This window comes from Lutzomyia longipalpis, chromosome 3, assembly GCF_024334085.1.
Source record: "Lutzomyia longipalpis isolate SR_M1_2022 chromosome 3, ASM2433408v1".
NCBI lineage: Eukaryota > Metazoa > Arthropoda > Insecta > Diptera > Psychodidae > Lutzomyia > Lutzomyia longipalpis.
In genome coordinates, this window is record NC_074709.1 from 27,151,301 (window position 1) to 27,166,695 (window position 15,395).

Below are 15,395 nucleotides of genomic sequence, written 5' to 3' on the forward strand. Positions count from 1 at the left end.
AAGCCCGCAAGAAGTGATTTGTGTGGTCAAAATCTAGAAAAGAATCCCGTAAAAATTGGTCAGGGAAAGAATGTTTTGATTTTTCACTTCGCACATTTTCACATATTTGGCCGATAAATGACCGTAAATTTCCATTTTCCACTGTTTTCCTGGCCCTGTGGACTCTTTAGCTAAGCATTTTCCACTTTCCTTTGGGGAAAATACCCCCAAATGTTGAAAAAATTCAAGGAAATAAAAACATGTTGTGCGCAAGAAAAAAAGCATGCCACGAAAAAAGATGTCGGAAGCATACGTCAGAGAAAGACGAAAGATACAGAAATACATTAGTGGGAGTGAGAGGGAATGACAAAAAAAATGTCAGGAAAAAATGTCATGATCATTTTCTCTTGACATTCTTTTCCTGCATAGCACCATTAATCCTTAATGCTTTTTCAGTACATAAAATCACATTTTTGCATAGAAATGTCCACAAATCATGAAAAACCGATTTTTTTTTAAAACCATCGAAAACCTTAGTTTCCTTAGTTTTGAAAGAAAAATTCTAGATATAAAAAAATGTTTTTTTTAGGCATTCTTAACGGTTAACATTTGAAAATAAGATCGATTTGCGCCGATATATCGAGATCAATTGATCGAAATCAAATCGATTATTATGATCACGATCGCTCCGAAGGCTCCGAACACCGGCTCTAATCGATAAACAATCGATACTCGTCTAAAACTTAATTTATTTTGACAATTTCCACAATTTCCCAAAACATTGAATTAATTTCACTTTTTGTTGATAAAATAAATAATTATTTTCTAAGACTGATTTTGTGCTTAATTTATAATTAAATTGTTAATATAGCTTCTAGTTGATGTAAAGATTTGCAATTTAATCATTTCCTCTGTCTTGAAGGACATAAAGAAATAATTTAGTCTCTTTTATGTTTTTGCAAAGTTTCTTAGCAATAAAATATATGCAAAGAAAATTTTCTTATCACTGTGCTATTAGAAATCTTAATTATTCGTTTAGTTAAAAACGTTAAAAAAGGTAATAAAAATTCAGTACTTTACTTTTGTTCCTTATTTTAAACTATTCAGTGCAACTTTGCAGTGAAGCTCCGTCAATCTTGTATTAAAATGTGGGTGGAGCTACCCAATAAAATCGCACCTTGAATTTCTAAGTGAAACGTAATTGAAAAATAAGAAGAATTAGAAGTTCTTTCTGATTGGCGGGCAAAAATTTAAGCAGCCTTCATTGGTTGATTGAAACTTAACAAAAAAATTACTACTTGGAGCATCGCTGCAAAGTTGATTTGAATTAACTGTTTATTGAAATATAAATTAAATCTTATTTTTTAAAGGCAGATTCACCCAAAAAGACTCGAAAGAAATGGCATCAGTACTGTTGTCCTATGAGCAATGGGATGCAAAATTCGGGAAAGTTTCTGAGCCCTTTCCGGAGGTTTTTCGTGATGAATCCCTGGCTGATGTGATTCTCCTGGTGGGCAGTAATAAAACAAGAGTACCTGCACATAAATTCGTCTTGAGCGCCTGCAGTTGGGAATTCTACAATGTCTTTCATCTTTTAAAATTGGATGAAGAGGAATTAACAGTTGATGAGGTGTCCTTGCAGATATTTCTCCACTTCCTAAAATTCTGCTATAAAGCCGAATTAAATCTCAATTTGAGTTTAAAAGAAGTTCTTGCTCTCCTCCAGATTGCCCACAGATTCAGAGTGAGGCAATTGATAAGACAATGTGAGAATAGACTTGGTGGAAAATTAAATCGAGAGACATGTCTTGAAATTTTCATTGGCCTGGAAGAAAAATACCTGGAAAAATCATCAAATTTGCAGAGAGATCTTCATCAAATAATTGCAAAGAATATAATTTTCATTTCCAATTCAACGAATGAAACCGAATTTGCACAAATTTCCCAAAGAAAATTGAGAGAAATTGCAAAATTAGATGATTTAGATTGCGATGAAATGCAATTATTTGATATTTTAATGAGATGGGCAAAAAGAAAGTGTGAGAAGGAGAATATTCCGTCAACTCCTAAAAATCTCCGGAAATGCCTCGGTGATGTTTTCTACGAAATTCATTTTCCAATCATGAAATTGGCGTGGATTATTGAAATTTTAACTGATTACCCGGATCTCCTGACCGGAAGGGAATGCTCAAATATTCTACATTTCATCAAACACAAGAAAATCTGTCCAGGATTTAAGAATAATGCAAGAAAATTCGGTCCAGAACCCATAAGAAACATCAAGGGACTCAAAGATTTCGGCGAAACGCGTATAATGTGTTTGGGCAATAAACCCCAAATGCCGGAAAAGTTCTCCAAGAATCTTTCTGTTGGATTCCAGTGTGATACATCGAGAACAATAATTGGATTTGGGTTCTATACGAAAGCAAATGAAAGACCCGACTCAGTTTCTTGTTCTCTGTGGAAAATGGGAACGTGGGAAAAGGAAGATGTATTGAATTACAAGCATATTCGACGATGGCCAATCTGTTGGGAATATGAGTATTATCAATATTATTTTCACGAAGAAGTACCTCTATTTGCAAAAGAGAAATGTATGCTATTCTGCAATTTTTCAGAAAGAATTCCAATACTGCAGACATTTAATGAAATCTATAAAAACGATAATATTCCATTTTATGATGAAGAATATGGAATTCATACAAAAACAGTGAGAGAAAGTTCTTCAGAAATAATTCCAACATTAATTTTCAAATAAAACATTCAAACTTCTTTGTTTTTTTAATCCCTGCAGGATCCAATATATTTAAGCTAAAACTTTGAACTTAATTTTCTCTCAAAGCTCAAAAAGATTTTTTTCCAACTGTTATTGACGAATTTGAACTTTCTTTCAAAATTTGAGATCTTATTTTTAAAAGATTTGAATTGGCCACGGTGACCAGCAAAATCCTCCAAGCCAAAAAAGATAAAAAGACGTTAAAATATTTAAATAAAATAAGAAAAGCATCTTGACTAGGACATATTCTTTATTTCTCTTAAAAAAAATTATGCTCTCAATAAAAAAAAATGTTTTTTATTCAAAATTTTATAAATAAATCATGTTTTTATGGTAATTTTGTTGCGTTTTTTACTCCAAATTGCAATTTGTGAAGGAAAATTGTACTCCTAGCGGTCACTCATCAATTTTCCAAAGCAAAATAAGTAGAAAAGTAGAAAAAAGCTCTCATTTGAAGAATTGTAATTCCTCGCCCCCATGCCGCCGGACATCCTCTGTGGCGACTTTTATTTCTCACCTCCCACCCGTGTGCGATTGTAAATGAATTTGGGTTTTGGGGCTGAACACGGAACGGAAGGAGAGAAAAAAGAGAAAAAGCAACATTTTCCTGCATGTGAAATTAATACGACGATTTTTCCGCTTTTTTTCCATGGCTGATGCCTCCCCCATCATTGAGGATTACGTGGGGGTGGGAAGGCGTAGCAAATGGCCAGCTTGGGGGAAGGAATTGGTGAGCTTGGTCAGTCGTCTGTGATCTCCTCCAAACCCTGAAGCTGCCTCTGGGCCATCTTCTCAATAAATTCCCCATCTTTGGCCGACAATGGATACCCCTGAGCTTTGAGCTTTTCCAAAATGTCCAACTTCCTGGTCTCCATTACCTCCTGGGGGATTTTCCTGAGGCGAAAATCTTCATCAATAGCCAGCAATTGCTTCTCCAGCTCACTCGCATTTTGCTCTCCAAACATCTTTATCATTTCCAACGTATTGAAAGACGTGGCAATGGCTTTTCTGATTGACTAAAAGATAAGAAAAAGAAATCTTCATGGAAGCTCCTCAAGTGCTTGATTGACTTGATTGCTCTTACCTGTTTCATCTGGGACAATTTGCTGTCCAGCGTGACATCACCCTGATTCATACGTCCCAGACGCTCATTGAATTCCTTTATTTGCTCCACTGTGTCCCCTTTAATGCTCTCAAATTCCTCCTCATCCAAATCATCTCTGTGGAGAAAAAGAGCGGGAAATGAAAAAGGCGGGAAAGTTAAAGCAGGAAGACCCTTGCGCCAAAATTTATTTCTCCAACAGGACACAGTATGGGACGTTCAGACAGACGTCTCGTGGCATTTTATGTGACAAATTCTTTGGTGGATTTTTATTTTTCAATTTTATTTCACCCCTTTAAGGACCAATGAATTCTATGCGGATTAAACATTGAAATATTGTAATTTAATGTACTTTTATTTGTTTAATTATTTCTTTAACGTGATAATACACTGAGATGAAAATTTTATAAAAAAATAATCTTACATTGCGAAAGAATAAAATTGGTAAAATTTTATCCGAAACTGTTATGTAAATGAAGTCAGGGATGAAATCTAATGAAAGGAAAAGCTTTTTGTGACGATTTCAAGCAAAATGATTTATAAGAAGTTATATTTTGTAGTTTCAAAAAATTTTCTCAGCATGAAAAGTTTAAGAATGACAAAAAAAGATTAAAAAAGCATCATTTTCTATAATAATTTTAATATCAAACACTGTATGATAGTCTTAAATCGATTATTTTCTGCGTCTTAAGATATTCCGAGACAAATACAATAACCTTATCCACTAAGTCGTCCCGTTTTGACTCAGAAAACTTCGAAGAATTTGTCCTAAAGATTCCTCACTGAACTATCTCGTGATATTTTTTGGCTGGATGTTTCAATGCATTTTATGAAACCGGCCGATTTTGTTTTCATTTTGCAATGTAGAAAACAACGCAATTCTACTCACTTTGCCTCCTCAAGATCCTTTAATTGCGAAACCAGACGATCCAGCTGAGTCTCAAGATTCTGTATTAGCTTCTCATTGGCTGACATTTTGGCTGATAAAACGGGAAAAACACTTATAAATTGTAAGAAAAACACCACCGACCTTGACTGACACTTTCAAGTATAAAAGATATGAGAGGAAAAGAAGAATTTCATCAAAATTTGAAACATTCCATCACATAAGGTTGGAAAATATAATTTATTTTTTATTCTTATTTTTTTTTGTAAACTTCTTGATGTTTTTCAAATTGTAGAGATTAAGATACTTAAAATCTTAGAATAATTATTTTTGTATTCATAGAAGATTTTGTAAAACGATAAAATTCTATAGATCTTTGAAATTTTTTTCACAATTCTCTTAAAAATCTCTAAGAAATCTTTTTCAAAGAAAAAGAAGAGATAGAACAATTTTGTTTGATTAAAACTGATTCAAATTACCTCGCAAATTACCACAGTCTCCCCTAAAGAGAATGTTTCTTAGAAAAAGAACGGACATGTCCAATGACATTCATTGGAATCGTATTTTGAGATGTTTTAGTGGGGCACTCGTGCCGTGGTGTCATTGACAAGTACCGTGTTGGCGGCTGAATAGCTGTTTCCACCAGTTTCTTGCATTTCTTTGGTGTCTCTCCATCCAACCATTGAGTGTCTCTGCCATGGATAAGGCCAGTCACGCACAGCGCCCCCGGGAGGAGCCGAAATTCCAAGCTCCGGACTCCACAACACTCATAATCTCTCTAATTGCCATCTTCATCACGATCGGTGAGACTCTGCCCCTTTCCCCGCATGGGGATTCCCCAAGTGGTGCCTTTTTTTTGACCATTTCTTGCTCTTCCTCCGTAGTGCTTTTGTATGTGTACAAGAAAAAGAAGACATCACGAACGGATGTTTTGCTCGTTGGGCTGTGCGAAGCCGGCAAAACGAGTATCTTCACGCGTCTGATCTACTCCGAGGACAGGGAGACCTTCACCTCAATCAAGGAGAATATTGCAGACTACAGTAGCAAAAATGTAAGGAGCCTTTCTTTTGGGAACTTCCTCTCCGGATTCAAATTAAAAAAGTTAATTTTCTTTTACAGGGATACGTGAGGGTGGTTGATATTCCTGGACATGAGCGATTGCGTGGCAAATTCGATGAGTACAAAAATCAGGCACGAGGAGTTGTCTTTGTCCTGGACAGTGTGGCATTGCAGAAGAATATCCGGGATGTGGCTGAGTGAGTTTCCTTGCAATTTGGGAATCTCTGAGCTGAAGGAATTAAATCTTTTATTATTTTTCAGCTATCTATACACGATCCTCCTGGAACCTGCAATTGCATCCCTACCCTTCCTGATTCTCTGCAATAAACAAGATGAGACCACTGCCAAGGGATCAAGTGTCATTAAGACCATGCTTGAGAAGGAATTGTAAGTAGTAAAACAGCATCTTCCTCAAAAGGATTCTCTGCAGAACACTAAAAAAAACAAATCTCTTTTCCAGGAATCTCGTGCGTTCAACCCGGAAGAATCAACTGGAATCCGTGGACTCTTCGGGTAAATCCAACGTCTTCCTCGGTAAACAGGGTAAGGACTTTGAATTCATTCATATCAGCCAATACGTGGATGTCCTGGAGTGTTCTGTGAAGAACAACGACATCGACAGCCTCACCGATTGGCTCGATCGGATAGTCTAGAGGTGCTCCGCCCTCGACACCCCGCGACTTTCGCTCCAAATGGTAATTTTCGGTGTTTGTGGAATTTCTCAAATTTCATTTGTGGGGAGAAAGTCGCTCGAGTGGATTTCCAAAAACACTCCAAAATTATTTGAAAAAAATTGTCATCAAGCTCGCATACAAACACAGAGCATTGATATTGTATTTGATTGAGTTTTAATTTTTTCTTTAAGTTGTAATTCTCTTTTTTCTGGGGGAGCTAATTTGCATGAAAATTGTCGGGAAAAATAAATAAAAACTGCTAATTTTTTTTTGGGGGAAAAGGAAAACTTTGCTAAATCTTTTTGGGAAGAAAAATAAAAGTGAAAAGATCTTGTAAAATACAGACTTGTTTTTCATTAGAAAGATAAGTAGGAATAGATAAAATAGTGAAGGTCATACGAAAAATCCTTTGTTAAAGAGGAAATCCTTCGGATTTTACTTCCAAGTTCTTATTTTTTTTGTAATCAGAGAGATTTATGACCGTGTTGCAAAAAGAATTTAAAAAAAAACGGATTTAATTTTTCTTCAAATAATTTTTTTTTAAATTCTTCAAGAATAATTAATTTTGGTTAAAAATCGTTCAATTTTTATTATCTCTATAAAACTCTTCTTTTCCATACATTTTTTGGTAATTTTTATTCTATTTATTGCAAGTTTTTTATCTGAAAAGTGATAAAAATGTTAAATAAAATCACGTTCAAGAGTTGAATTAAAATGAATGACATACCTGAAGTCATTTAACGTTTTAAAAGCCTTGTAATCTTCTGATCTTTGTCCGAATTCTAGTTTTAGTTCTTCCTTAATTTGCGTCCTAATTTATGTTCTTTTTCTTTCCCGTCTTTCTGTAAATTGAAAATTAATTCATAAGAATCATAGAAAAATTATTTGAATGATTTATTTGATAAGATTGCGGAACGATCATTTTAAATCCAATTTTTGGGCAGAATTCTTAAGAATTAAGAATTAGAAGACAGTTTGTTTTGTTTCTGAACTCAAGAGTTTTAGCTAATTTCCTAGCCATCTAGACACTACAGAAATCTCAGGGGAATTCAGTACAAAAGCAGAATCTTATTTAAAATTGAGATACTTCCGGAACGTCGGAAACTTTCGATAGAGACGAAAAAAAAAGAATCTTAGTCCGTAATACTCTCCTTAAAGACATTATGCCATCCATTTGATCTCATGTGCAGTTCTTTTTGTAAAATCTTCTCTCCAAGTTATTTTAGTTGATAAAACCGCCACATAGCGCTGTAGTCGTTACCCCACATTAATCCTATCGTGGTCAACACGTGAATCACAAACACAGTAAAACACATCTGGGTTACTTCTTTTCATTTTCAACGAGATTTAGCAAAGTTCAATGCCTCAACATCACCGAAACCACCATAAATCGTACTTAATGCGACAATTTCTCATCATATTAATGGCGAATTTGTGAAGAGCGCGCATTTTGATTAAAAGTGGACTATCTCGTGGACTTGGAGAAACTCTTCACAGTTTTTTTGTAAAGAAAAAAATATTTAAATGACAATCTCTTGAATAAATTTTTGATAATGTGTGCAATTTCACCTTATTTGCTCAGCGATGCCCAAAAATGAATTTATAAATGAAAAAAAATTGTTCAGATGATCGTTCCGCTTTTCTAGGCATCAAAATGATAATCACGTTTTCTTTGATTTTCGCGCCTTTCGCCCAGTCTTCTTGCCTTTCAGCTTCTTTTTGGATTTTTTGGGTGTTGTGGGGGTGGTTGCGACACTTCCGATAGGAGTTTCCGGATCAATCTTTGGAGATTTGAGAAGATCTTCCTCAATTTGCGTTTCAGTCGTCCGGAGGGAATTTGGGGGGATTTCTGGGAGTTTCCAGGTGAATTCAATGGAAGAGCAGGGAACGAGTGGGCAGAGAGTGTCACCGGATACTTTAACATGTAACTCACAATCAGTGGGCACTTGAGGCAACTCCGGCTGGGTGATGACCTTTTTTTTTGGTGATGAATACGAAATAGTTGAAGGTAATTTCAATTGCTAAATAATTCGCTCAGGGTGGGAGCTAATTACCTCATTCGATGACCTCAGCTCATGGCAAAAGCAACGAGTTGGGTACTTTGTATTGCCCTTGATTTGTGGCAGTTTTGGGTGGTTGATTACGCCCCGTATGGGCCTCCTGGGGGCCCTCTGAAAATTTTCTTTAGGCGGTGGATCAATTCCCATGCAAAGCAGCATTCGTTCCAAGCAACGACTGTAGGTTTCATATGCGTCCTCTTCCTCTTCTTCTTCCGTATCTTTCGCTGAAGTTTCTCCACAAGATAAAATGAGAGATTTATTAGCTCTCACACTTGCCAGGGGTTCCATTCCTGCTCTGTAGGCAAATTCCTCCACAAGAGTCTCTCCAAGAATTGAGAAATTCATGCAAATCACAACGAATGCAACGGATTCCCCGGAACAGTTCAACAGAGGAATGAGCTTTTTGGCTTTCAAGCACGTTGAGAGACTTTCCCCATCATCACATTCACAGGCATCGAAGGATCCAATACTGGATGAGGCACAGGTGGACTTTTCAATCGTTTCCGGGATTTCTTTTTCCTTCTTCACTGCTTTTTCGCGTTTTAAATTGAGCTTCGTTTCAAGTTGCTCAAATTCCGTAATATGGACTGAATTACTGGCAAGGAGATCATCAGTGGAGGTGGAGCACTTCCGATGGAGGGAGAAGATGAGCTGGAAATTAAAGAAATTTGTTGGAAAATTTCATTCCTTCTGAACTTTCTTTCGAAATAAACTGGAAAATTATGAAATAAAATTGATTAAAAAATATTCTTTAGTTTTCTTTAAATTCATTTAGAAAAGTTCTTTATAAAACTCCTTTGAAAATCGTAAAATTTCAAGAATATATTCGTCAAATTCACTACAAAATTTGACAAAGATTCATTCAAATTATTTTTTCAGGAGAATTTTAACTTCTTGAGTTCTTTTGATGTCTTTTCCTTACCTGAGCTTCCTTGCAGGTGCATTCCTTCAAGTGGAAAATGCATTTTTTCCCTCGAAAACAAACCCCCTTCTTCCCCCCAGCTGAGAAAAACTTCTCAATGGGAAAATGAATTTCAAAAGCTCCCTCGAGAGAAATCTTCAAGCACAATCCTCTGGCGCAATCCTTTCGCTCCAAATAAAAAGATCTGGGTAGGAAACTGACACGATAGAGAGACATTTTCACGGGGAATTTTCACAAAAGCAAATAATTTTTCCAACTTTTCCGGGAATTTTCTCAAAAAGAAAAATTTTTCAGACAACTTTTAATTTTTTTTAAGAAGAGTAAAACATAATTTTTTTTGGATTAAATAAGTTTACTATAATTCAGTCACTTCCGTTTCCAAATTTTCCTCTGGGATGAGCTTTAGATCCTTATCGATTCCCACGAAATACGTGAGAATCTGGCCAGCACCTTTGATCTCCCGGAAGCCACGGCATGTGCACTGAACACCGAGATTTTGGAGTCTCTGTGCCGTGTTTGGGGTGACCTGGATGTGCCCTGGAAGGCCCGTGGAGTCCATACGTGAGGCCATGTTGACGGCATCACCCCAAATGTCGTACAGGGGCTTACTGGAGCCCACAACTCCGGCCATAATCTCCCCATTTGAGATCCCAATTCGTAGTTGACCCTCATTGGAAGTTAGGAAGATCTCCTCATTGAATTTCCGGAGAGACTCCATTAGCTCCAGGGCGAATTCCGTGAGTACGTACACGGGATCTGTTTGCTTTGTGAGCTTCTTCTTGATTTTACTCGCGTTTTTGCTGTCGGATTCCCGTCCAAAGGTGTGCTCTGTGGAGAGAGAGAGAGAGAGAGAAGAATAAATAAAATTTTCAGAGCTTTTCTTGAGCTTCATCTTGGGTCCAATTTGATCAAAATCGATCAATCCGATCTCGAGTTATGTTCGATTTTGTTAAACATTTAACTGCAAAGAGATTGACGGTAATTCAAAATGGCGTAAAGCGGCCATTTTGAATTTTTCTTTAGACGCCCCAAACTGAACAATCATTTCAACTCACTTCTTCTTCCACTGGAAATCCTGACACCTGGATCCGGAGCACCACCCAGGGTTAATGAGGAATCACCCCAACGTGCTTGTAGTCCACATGCAGCCATGTACGTCCATCCGGCTACCTTAATCTTCTCAATATGCACCGATCGTCGTCCAATGAGGAGTCTTTCGTCGAAATCACAAATAATCTGATTGAGAATGTTCAGTGCATCCGCTTGTAGATTAAAATTCGTTATTGTTGCAAACATTACGGCTACATCGTCAAACTCCTCGTGGTACAGCTCATCACGTTGCTTCTGATTAATGTAGATCTCAGCCACATGCGCTGGGAGGATGTTGTGAACTAGGAAATTGTTGGTGTCCTTACAAAGCTCAGCTTCTTCCTGCTTCTTCAGCAGTTGCTTCTTCCAGCTGTTAAATTTTAAAAAGGATTAGATCTTTTGAAACTGTGTTGAAGGCTTCATTACTGCAACTTACTTATAGTCTATGCGGGAAATATATTCTGATTGTCTATCTACGAGATGAATTGTCAGGAAACTGAAGAAGATGGCCATTAAATGGGCAACTGTTGCATCCAGACCAATATTTGTTGAAGAACTTTCCTGAAAAGAGGAAAAAATTATCTGAACGTTGCAACTGATCCTCTAATCAGATCTTCAGTGAATCCTAAACAGTCCCACAAGACATTCTGCAAAGAAAACTCACAGAAAAGATGGAAGAAGCTCCGAAAACAACGAGCCACGTATAGAATATGCAAATAATCATTCCAATTGTGAATTTGATCATAAAATGAATCTTCAGGAAGAGAAAATTCATGCAGATCGTTAGAATGAGGCAATGGGTAACAGCCCAGGCGTTGATGTACGTTGCTTTTGTGAGGTTTGCATCAATGTCCTTCTTGACTTCCTTATTCAACTCCAGACTATTCTCTCTGTCTTTGACTCTTGTCTGTGAAAAACAATCCAAATTAGAGAAAGAAATATTCAAACAATAAGCTGCTCTTAGCAGCAACATCAGACGAAGCTTCCTTACAACGTGAATGATGGAGAGCATTGTTAGGAGGCTAATGCTGATTATGTAGATCATAGTCCTGGCAACTGCATTGCGCGGGATCCAATTTGATAGTCGTAAAATATGTCTTGTAATGGCCCATTTTGGAACAGGAGCTGCCTTCTCTTCGTCATCAACATCAGGCGTAAGGTGCAACCAGAGTTTCTTAAACCACGCAAAAGGAATCAGGATTAGTAGCACGACTCCACCGATAACGGTTGCAGAGGAGAATCTAAAGCCATACCTTAGGAGAACAAATAAAAATCTTATTCTTTATTCTGAAAATTATTCGGATAATTGTCCCCTTACGGCTGATTGAGGATCTGTATCCCAAGAACAAGCAGGTAAACTATAAAAACAGCTAGAATGCTGTACTTTAGCAAAAAATCTGGTTCATTGAGGAAGCACCATTCGTCACGTTTATTCTTAAAGCACAGGAAGATCATGGACAGGCTTGTAAGTTGACTCTTTTCCAGATCAATCTCAGTTTGACGCCTTCCTTTTGATCCGGAGAAGATCTTGTTGAAACTGTTTGAGGGTAATCTTTGTTAGTTTTCCCTTTCTCAATGAAGCCTTTAGGAGTCTTAACTTACTGAAACTTCCCGATTGGCATTAAGTTTAGTTCTCTGATCATTTCAACATTAATCTGCCGCATAATTTGGCGAAAGTGTTCAATTGAATCCCTCATGAAGTTCCTAACGGAAGTTAGTTCAGACGTTCTAGCAGGAAGTGTGCTGGTGTTACGATTCAGGAGTCGCTGAACACCACTACCTACCCTTGATTGCCTTCTTGGACAATCATCTGCAGGATTCTAATATTGAATAATTTTCAGTTAAAATTCAAATCTCATGAGTAAGGAAATTGAAGCTTAATACTTACAACGAGCTCTGGCATTGGTGGTGGAGTGATTAGGAAGGTTTTGATGCCATTCTCTTGCAAAATTGGATCATTTTTGGCTTTCTCCGTTCCATCAGTGAAAATGTAGTTCCCCCGTAGGAGTCTTAGGGTCTGATGTGTTATGTGAAGCTTCCCTGGTTCACCGGTAGACTCCATTTTGTTGGCAATAACAACATCCTTGCTCCAGATATCGTACTGCCACTTGCAAGCACCAATAATCCCAGAAATGATTGATCCTGAATGAATGCCAATTCTCATATTGATGTCCAGATCACGCTTCTGGCGCACCTCCTGAATATCCTGAATCATTCGTAATCCAAGCTCAACGCAACTCCTAGCGTGATTGGCATTGCGTGCTGGAACACCGGCAACGGCGTAGTAGCAATCTCCCAGGAATTTAATCCGCAGGACTCCATTCTCCTCAGAAGCTTGATCGAATTTAACAAAGAGTTCATGGAGGGTCTCCACCAGGGGCTTCACCTTGAGTTTTGTCGTCATCTTCGTGTAGTTAACAACATCAGCGTAGAGAATTGTCACGTCATCGTGCGTTTCAGCGTAGTACGTGCCGTATGAGCAGCTGTGATGAAAGAGATTACTAAGACAGATTCCTTGGAAATTAATTATCTGATCAATACCTTATATCATGCCCTCGCCAAAAAGCCATAATTGTCGTACTGTGAATAAAATAAAAGGAAGAATTTTTTAAAGATAACGGACTAATCTTTATTGATGGTTTTGACGCTTCAGATTTCTCTGAACTCTATCTTTTGAGTTTCTTAAGAATCAACAAGAAGTTTATTCTTTGTTTGCACCTATCTCGGATTTCTTTTTTTTCCAAATTTTTCTTCTGCTTTTGATAATTTTATTTCAGGGAAAAGTAAAATTAGTGAACAATCTTAAAACTTACTTCTTGGAGTTTTCGTTGGAATTACTCCTGATCCTCCTTATCATGTGACTGATGTCCTTTTCAAGAGCATCCGCTGTGTGTTCAGGCAGGATATTCAAAATGAGATTCCTCTAAAAATGTGAGATCATAAATTAATCCCAAACAAGAAGAAAATTAACAATAAAAAATCTAAAGGACTCACTTCCTGCGCTCTTTGGAACTTGAGCGTCAAGTTTCCTTCCACGCATTGCCTTCGATCGAGGAGTGTCCGTCTGATGGTTATTTCAAAGGTTAAACGGTAGTAGAGCCCCAGAAGATTAATTCCCAGCAAGAAGAGCCCTTCGGAAATGACTTTGAGGTCTTGACGAGCATCCAAGCGGTATGTAATCATGGCAAGGACAGTGAGGTAGGCTGCTGTTGTAGCTGCTCCGAGGAGCATTGTGTGCCAATTATTCATGATTGGGTAGAAAATGTAGATACTCAGGAGGATATGGCAGGCATAGCCGGGTCTAAGGGGTGGCTGTGGGTGCGTTGAGACTTCATGGTAGAGTGGAACTGTGAGATCAGCCATTACGAGGAAGAACAGAGCAATGCAAGAGCCGGCAAATGGCAACCACGGGCGCTTCTTCACCTGCTCCTCGCGGAAGTTGACAAAGAAAGCCAACCATACGATCAGGATGGTTATCAGGTAGGCAAAGACTTCAACTGTGATGGAGAGGTTTGATTTCTTTAAAGAAAAGAAAATATAAGGGTTGATGTAGGACTGATTTCAACCAGACAGCAGGAGTTTTAGTCTTCTTAAAGACTTATCTGTGATTCTAAGATCTGATCTCTATCTAAGATCTGCAGGAGTCTGGTTAATAATTTAAGAAAAAGAAATGAAGGAAATGAAAGAAATAAAATAGAAAAAATAAAGATCAGGAGTAGCCGGTATGAAGAGTCCTGCAACGAAAATAAAGCCAGATTTTCCCAATTGAAGATTTAATTAAGGATTTGATTAAAATCATGGCGTTATCGCATTACAATAAACAATAAGACCCACATGGAATCTCTTCCAAAACGACCAATGCCTAATTGAAACATTCCCTTTGCAATAAATCACTCATCGAGGTCTGTTATCAGTTAGCAGCTCACACTCTTTACGCTCATTCACTTTTCCTCTTATCGCAGATTCTCTCATTTGGCTTTCGAAACGCCTGGAAATTTTATTGCGTGAAAAGTGTGGAGGGAAATGGGGGGAAAATTTTTCACATTTCTGCATTTGCCTTACCGTAGCCTGCCCAACGATAATGATGGTGTGAAGGAGTCCAAAGAAGGTCTCAATAACGAGATAAATGGAGAGGTAGCTTCGTTGCAGCCGTAGCATGTAGGTGTTGTAGACACCTTCAACGCAAAAGTTCTTGCAGGTATTCTTAAAGGCTCTCAGCTCCCACTTTCGCTCATCCCATGACTCTGACTGCAACCTCTTGGCATGATACTTGTTGGCCAATTGCTCGGATTCTCTACGCATGAAGACATTCTCAACCACGAACATTGTCTCTTTGTCATTTCACTCTGTAGCCGTAGCAGAAGAAGAAAAATCACAGCTGAAACGTTAACACACCACCAGACCACGTTCTCGCTACTCTCGTTTTACACTGAAACTGGCAGGTTTCACTTTAAGCACCTCTATCACCCCACTAATTGGCTAATTGATAGCACAAGAGAGCTACTGATAAGGTGGGCGCAATTGATACTTCGTGGTCATTCAGTTGGTGAGAAATTGAATTTGATTAGATAGACGTTGCGATAGATTATGCCAGGAGGAGACTTTCTGAGAAATCTGGGAGACCTACATTTCTCCTATCATAAAGAGCTCTTATTGATGGATTGCCTATAACCCATTATTAAATAAATCATTTTGCATGATTTTATTGGATTATAACTGAAATTACCGCGAGGGAGGGAATAAAATGAATAATTTTCATGAAATGGGGCAAATTGGATCAGTGGGGTTGAATGAATTCATTCTATTTTTAATTGTTCTTTTTTCTTATTAAAATTTCCAAATTTTCGT

At 37.7% G+C, this 15,395-nt stretch overlaps 5 protein-coding genes across 6 annotated transcripts; 2 read left to right on the forward strand and 3 right to left on the reverse strand.

The window, feature by feature from the left end:
• The first annotated feature begins 690 nt into the window (after positions 1 to 690).
• LOC129793515 (BTB/POZ domain-containing protein 6-like) lies at positions 691 to 3,092 on the forward strand. Of its 2 annotated transcripts, none has more exons than XM_055833611.1 (2): positions 691 to 1,036; positions 1,350 to 3,092. In XM_055833611.1, exon 2 carries the CDS (start codon positions 1,379 to 1,381, stop codon positions 2,735 to 2,737), a length of 1,359 nt encoding a protein of 452 aa, XP_055689586.1. In that variant the 5' UTR covers positions 691 to 1,036; positions 1,350 to 1,378; the 3' UTR covers positions 2,738 to 3,092. The 2 variants fall into 2 exon arrangements, with proteins under 2 accessions (XP_055689586.1, XP_055689587.1); XM_055833612.1 differs by having other exon boundaries at positions 1,354 to 3,092.
• On the reverse strand, positions 2,988 to 5,210 carry LOC129793544 (protein LZIC-like). Its single transcript, XM_055833653.1, has 3 exons — positions 4,747 to 5,210; positions 3,840 to 3,975; positions 2,988 to 3,771 (listed from the first exon to the last, which is right to left on the reverse strand). Exons 1-3 carry the CDS (start codon positions 4,830 to 4,832, stop codon positions 3,496 to 3,498), a joined length of 498 nt encoding a protein of 165 aa, XP_055689628.1. The 5' UTR covers positions 4,833 to 5,210; the 3' UTR covers positions 2,988 to 3,495.
• A 106-nt stretch (positions 5,211 to 5,316) lies between these two features.
• LOC129793538 (signal recognition particle receptor subunit beta) lies at positions 5,317 to 8,039 on the forward strand. Its single transcript, XM_055833645.1, has 5 exons — positions 5,317 to 5,546; positions 5,628 to 5,794; positions 5,863 to 5,999; positions 6,064 to 6,189; positions 6,263 to 8,039. Exons 1-5 carry the CDS (start codon positions 5,441 to 5,443, stop codon positions 6,453 to 6,455), a joined length of 729 nt encoding a protein of 242 aa, XP_055689620.1. The 5' UTR covers positions 5,317 to 5,440; the 3' UTR covers positions 6,456 to 8,039.
• Positions 8,040 to 8,065: 26 nt separating this feature from the next.
• On the reverse strand, positions 8,066 to 9,802 carry LOC129793522 (uncharacterized). The gene is made up of 3 exons (XM_055833627.1): positions 9,459 to 9,802; positions 8,531 to 9,187; positions 8,066 to 8,449 (listed from the first exon to the last, which is right to left on the reverse strand). Exons 1-3 carry the CDS (start codon positions 9,672 to 9,674, stop codon positions 8,138 to 8,140), a joined length of 1,185 nt encoding a protein of 394 aa, XP_055689602.1. The 5' UTR covers positions 9,675 to 9,802; the 3' UTR covers positions 8,066 to 8,137.
• Positions 9,790 to 15,015, reverse strand: LOC129793476 (adenylyl cyclase X E). The gene is made up of 12 exons (XM_055833551.1): positions 14,610 to 15,015; positions 13,542 to 14,066; positions 13,361 to 13,470; positions 13,089 to 13,127; positions 12,436 to 13,030; positions 12,150 to 12,367; positions 11,866 to 12,084; positions 11,539 to 11,800; positions 11,212 to 11,454; positions 10,984 to 11,108; positions 10,514 to 10,917; positions 9,790 to 10,286 (listed from the first exon to the last, which is right to left on the reverse strand). Exons 1-12 carry the CDS (start codon positions 14,871 to 14,873, stop codon positions 9,814 to 9,816), a joined length of 3,477 nt encoding a protein of 1,158 aa, XP_055689526.1. The 5' UTR covers positions 14,874 to 15,015; the 3' UTR covers positions 9,790 to 9,813.
• Positions 15,016 to 15,395: the final 380 nt, after the last annotated feature.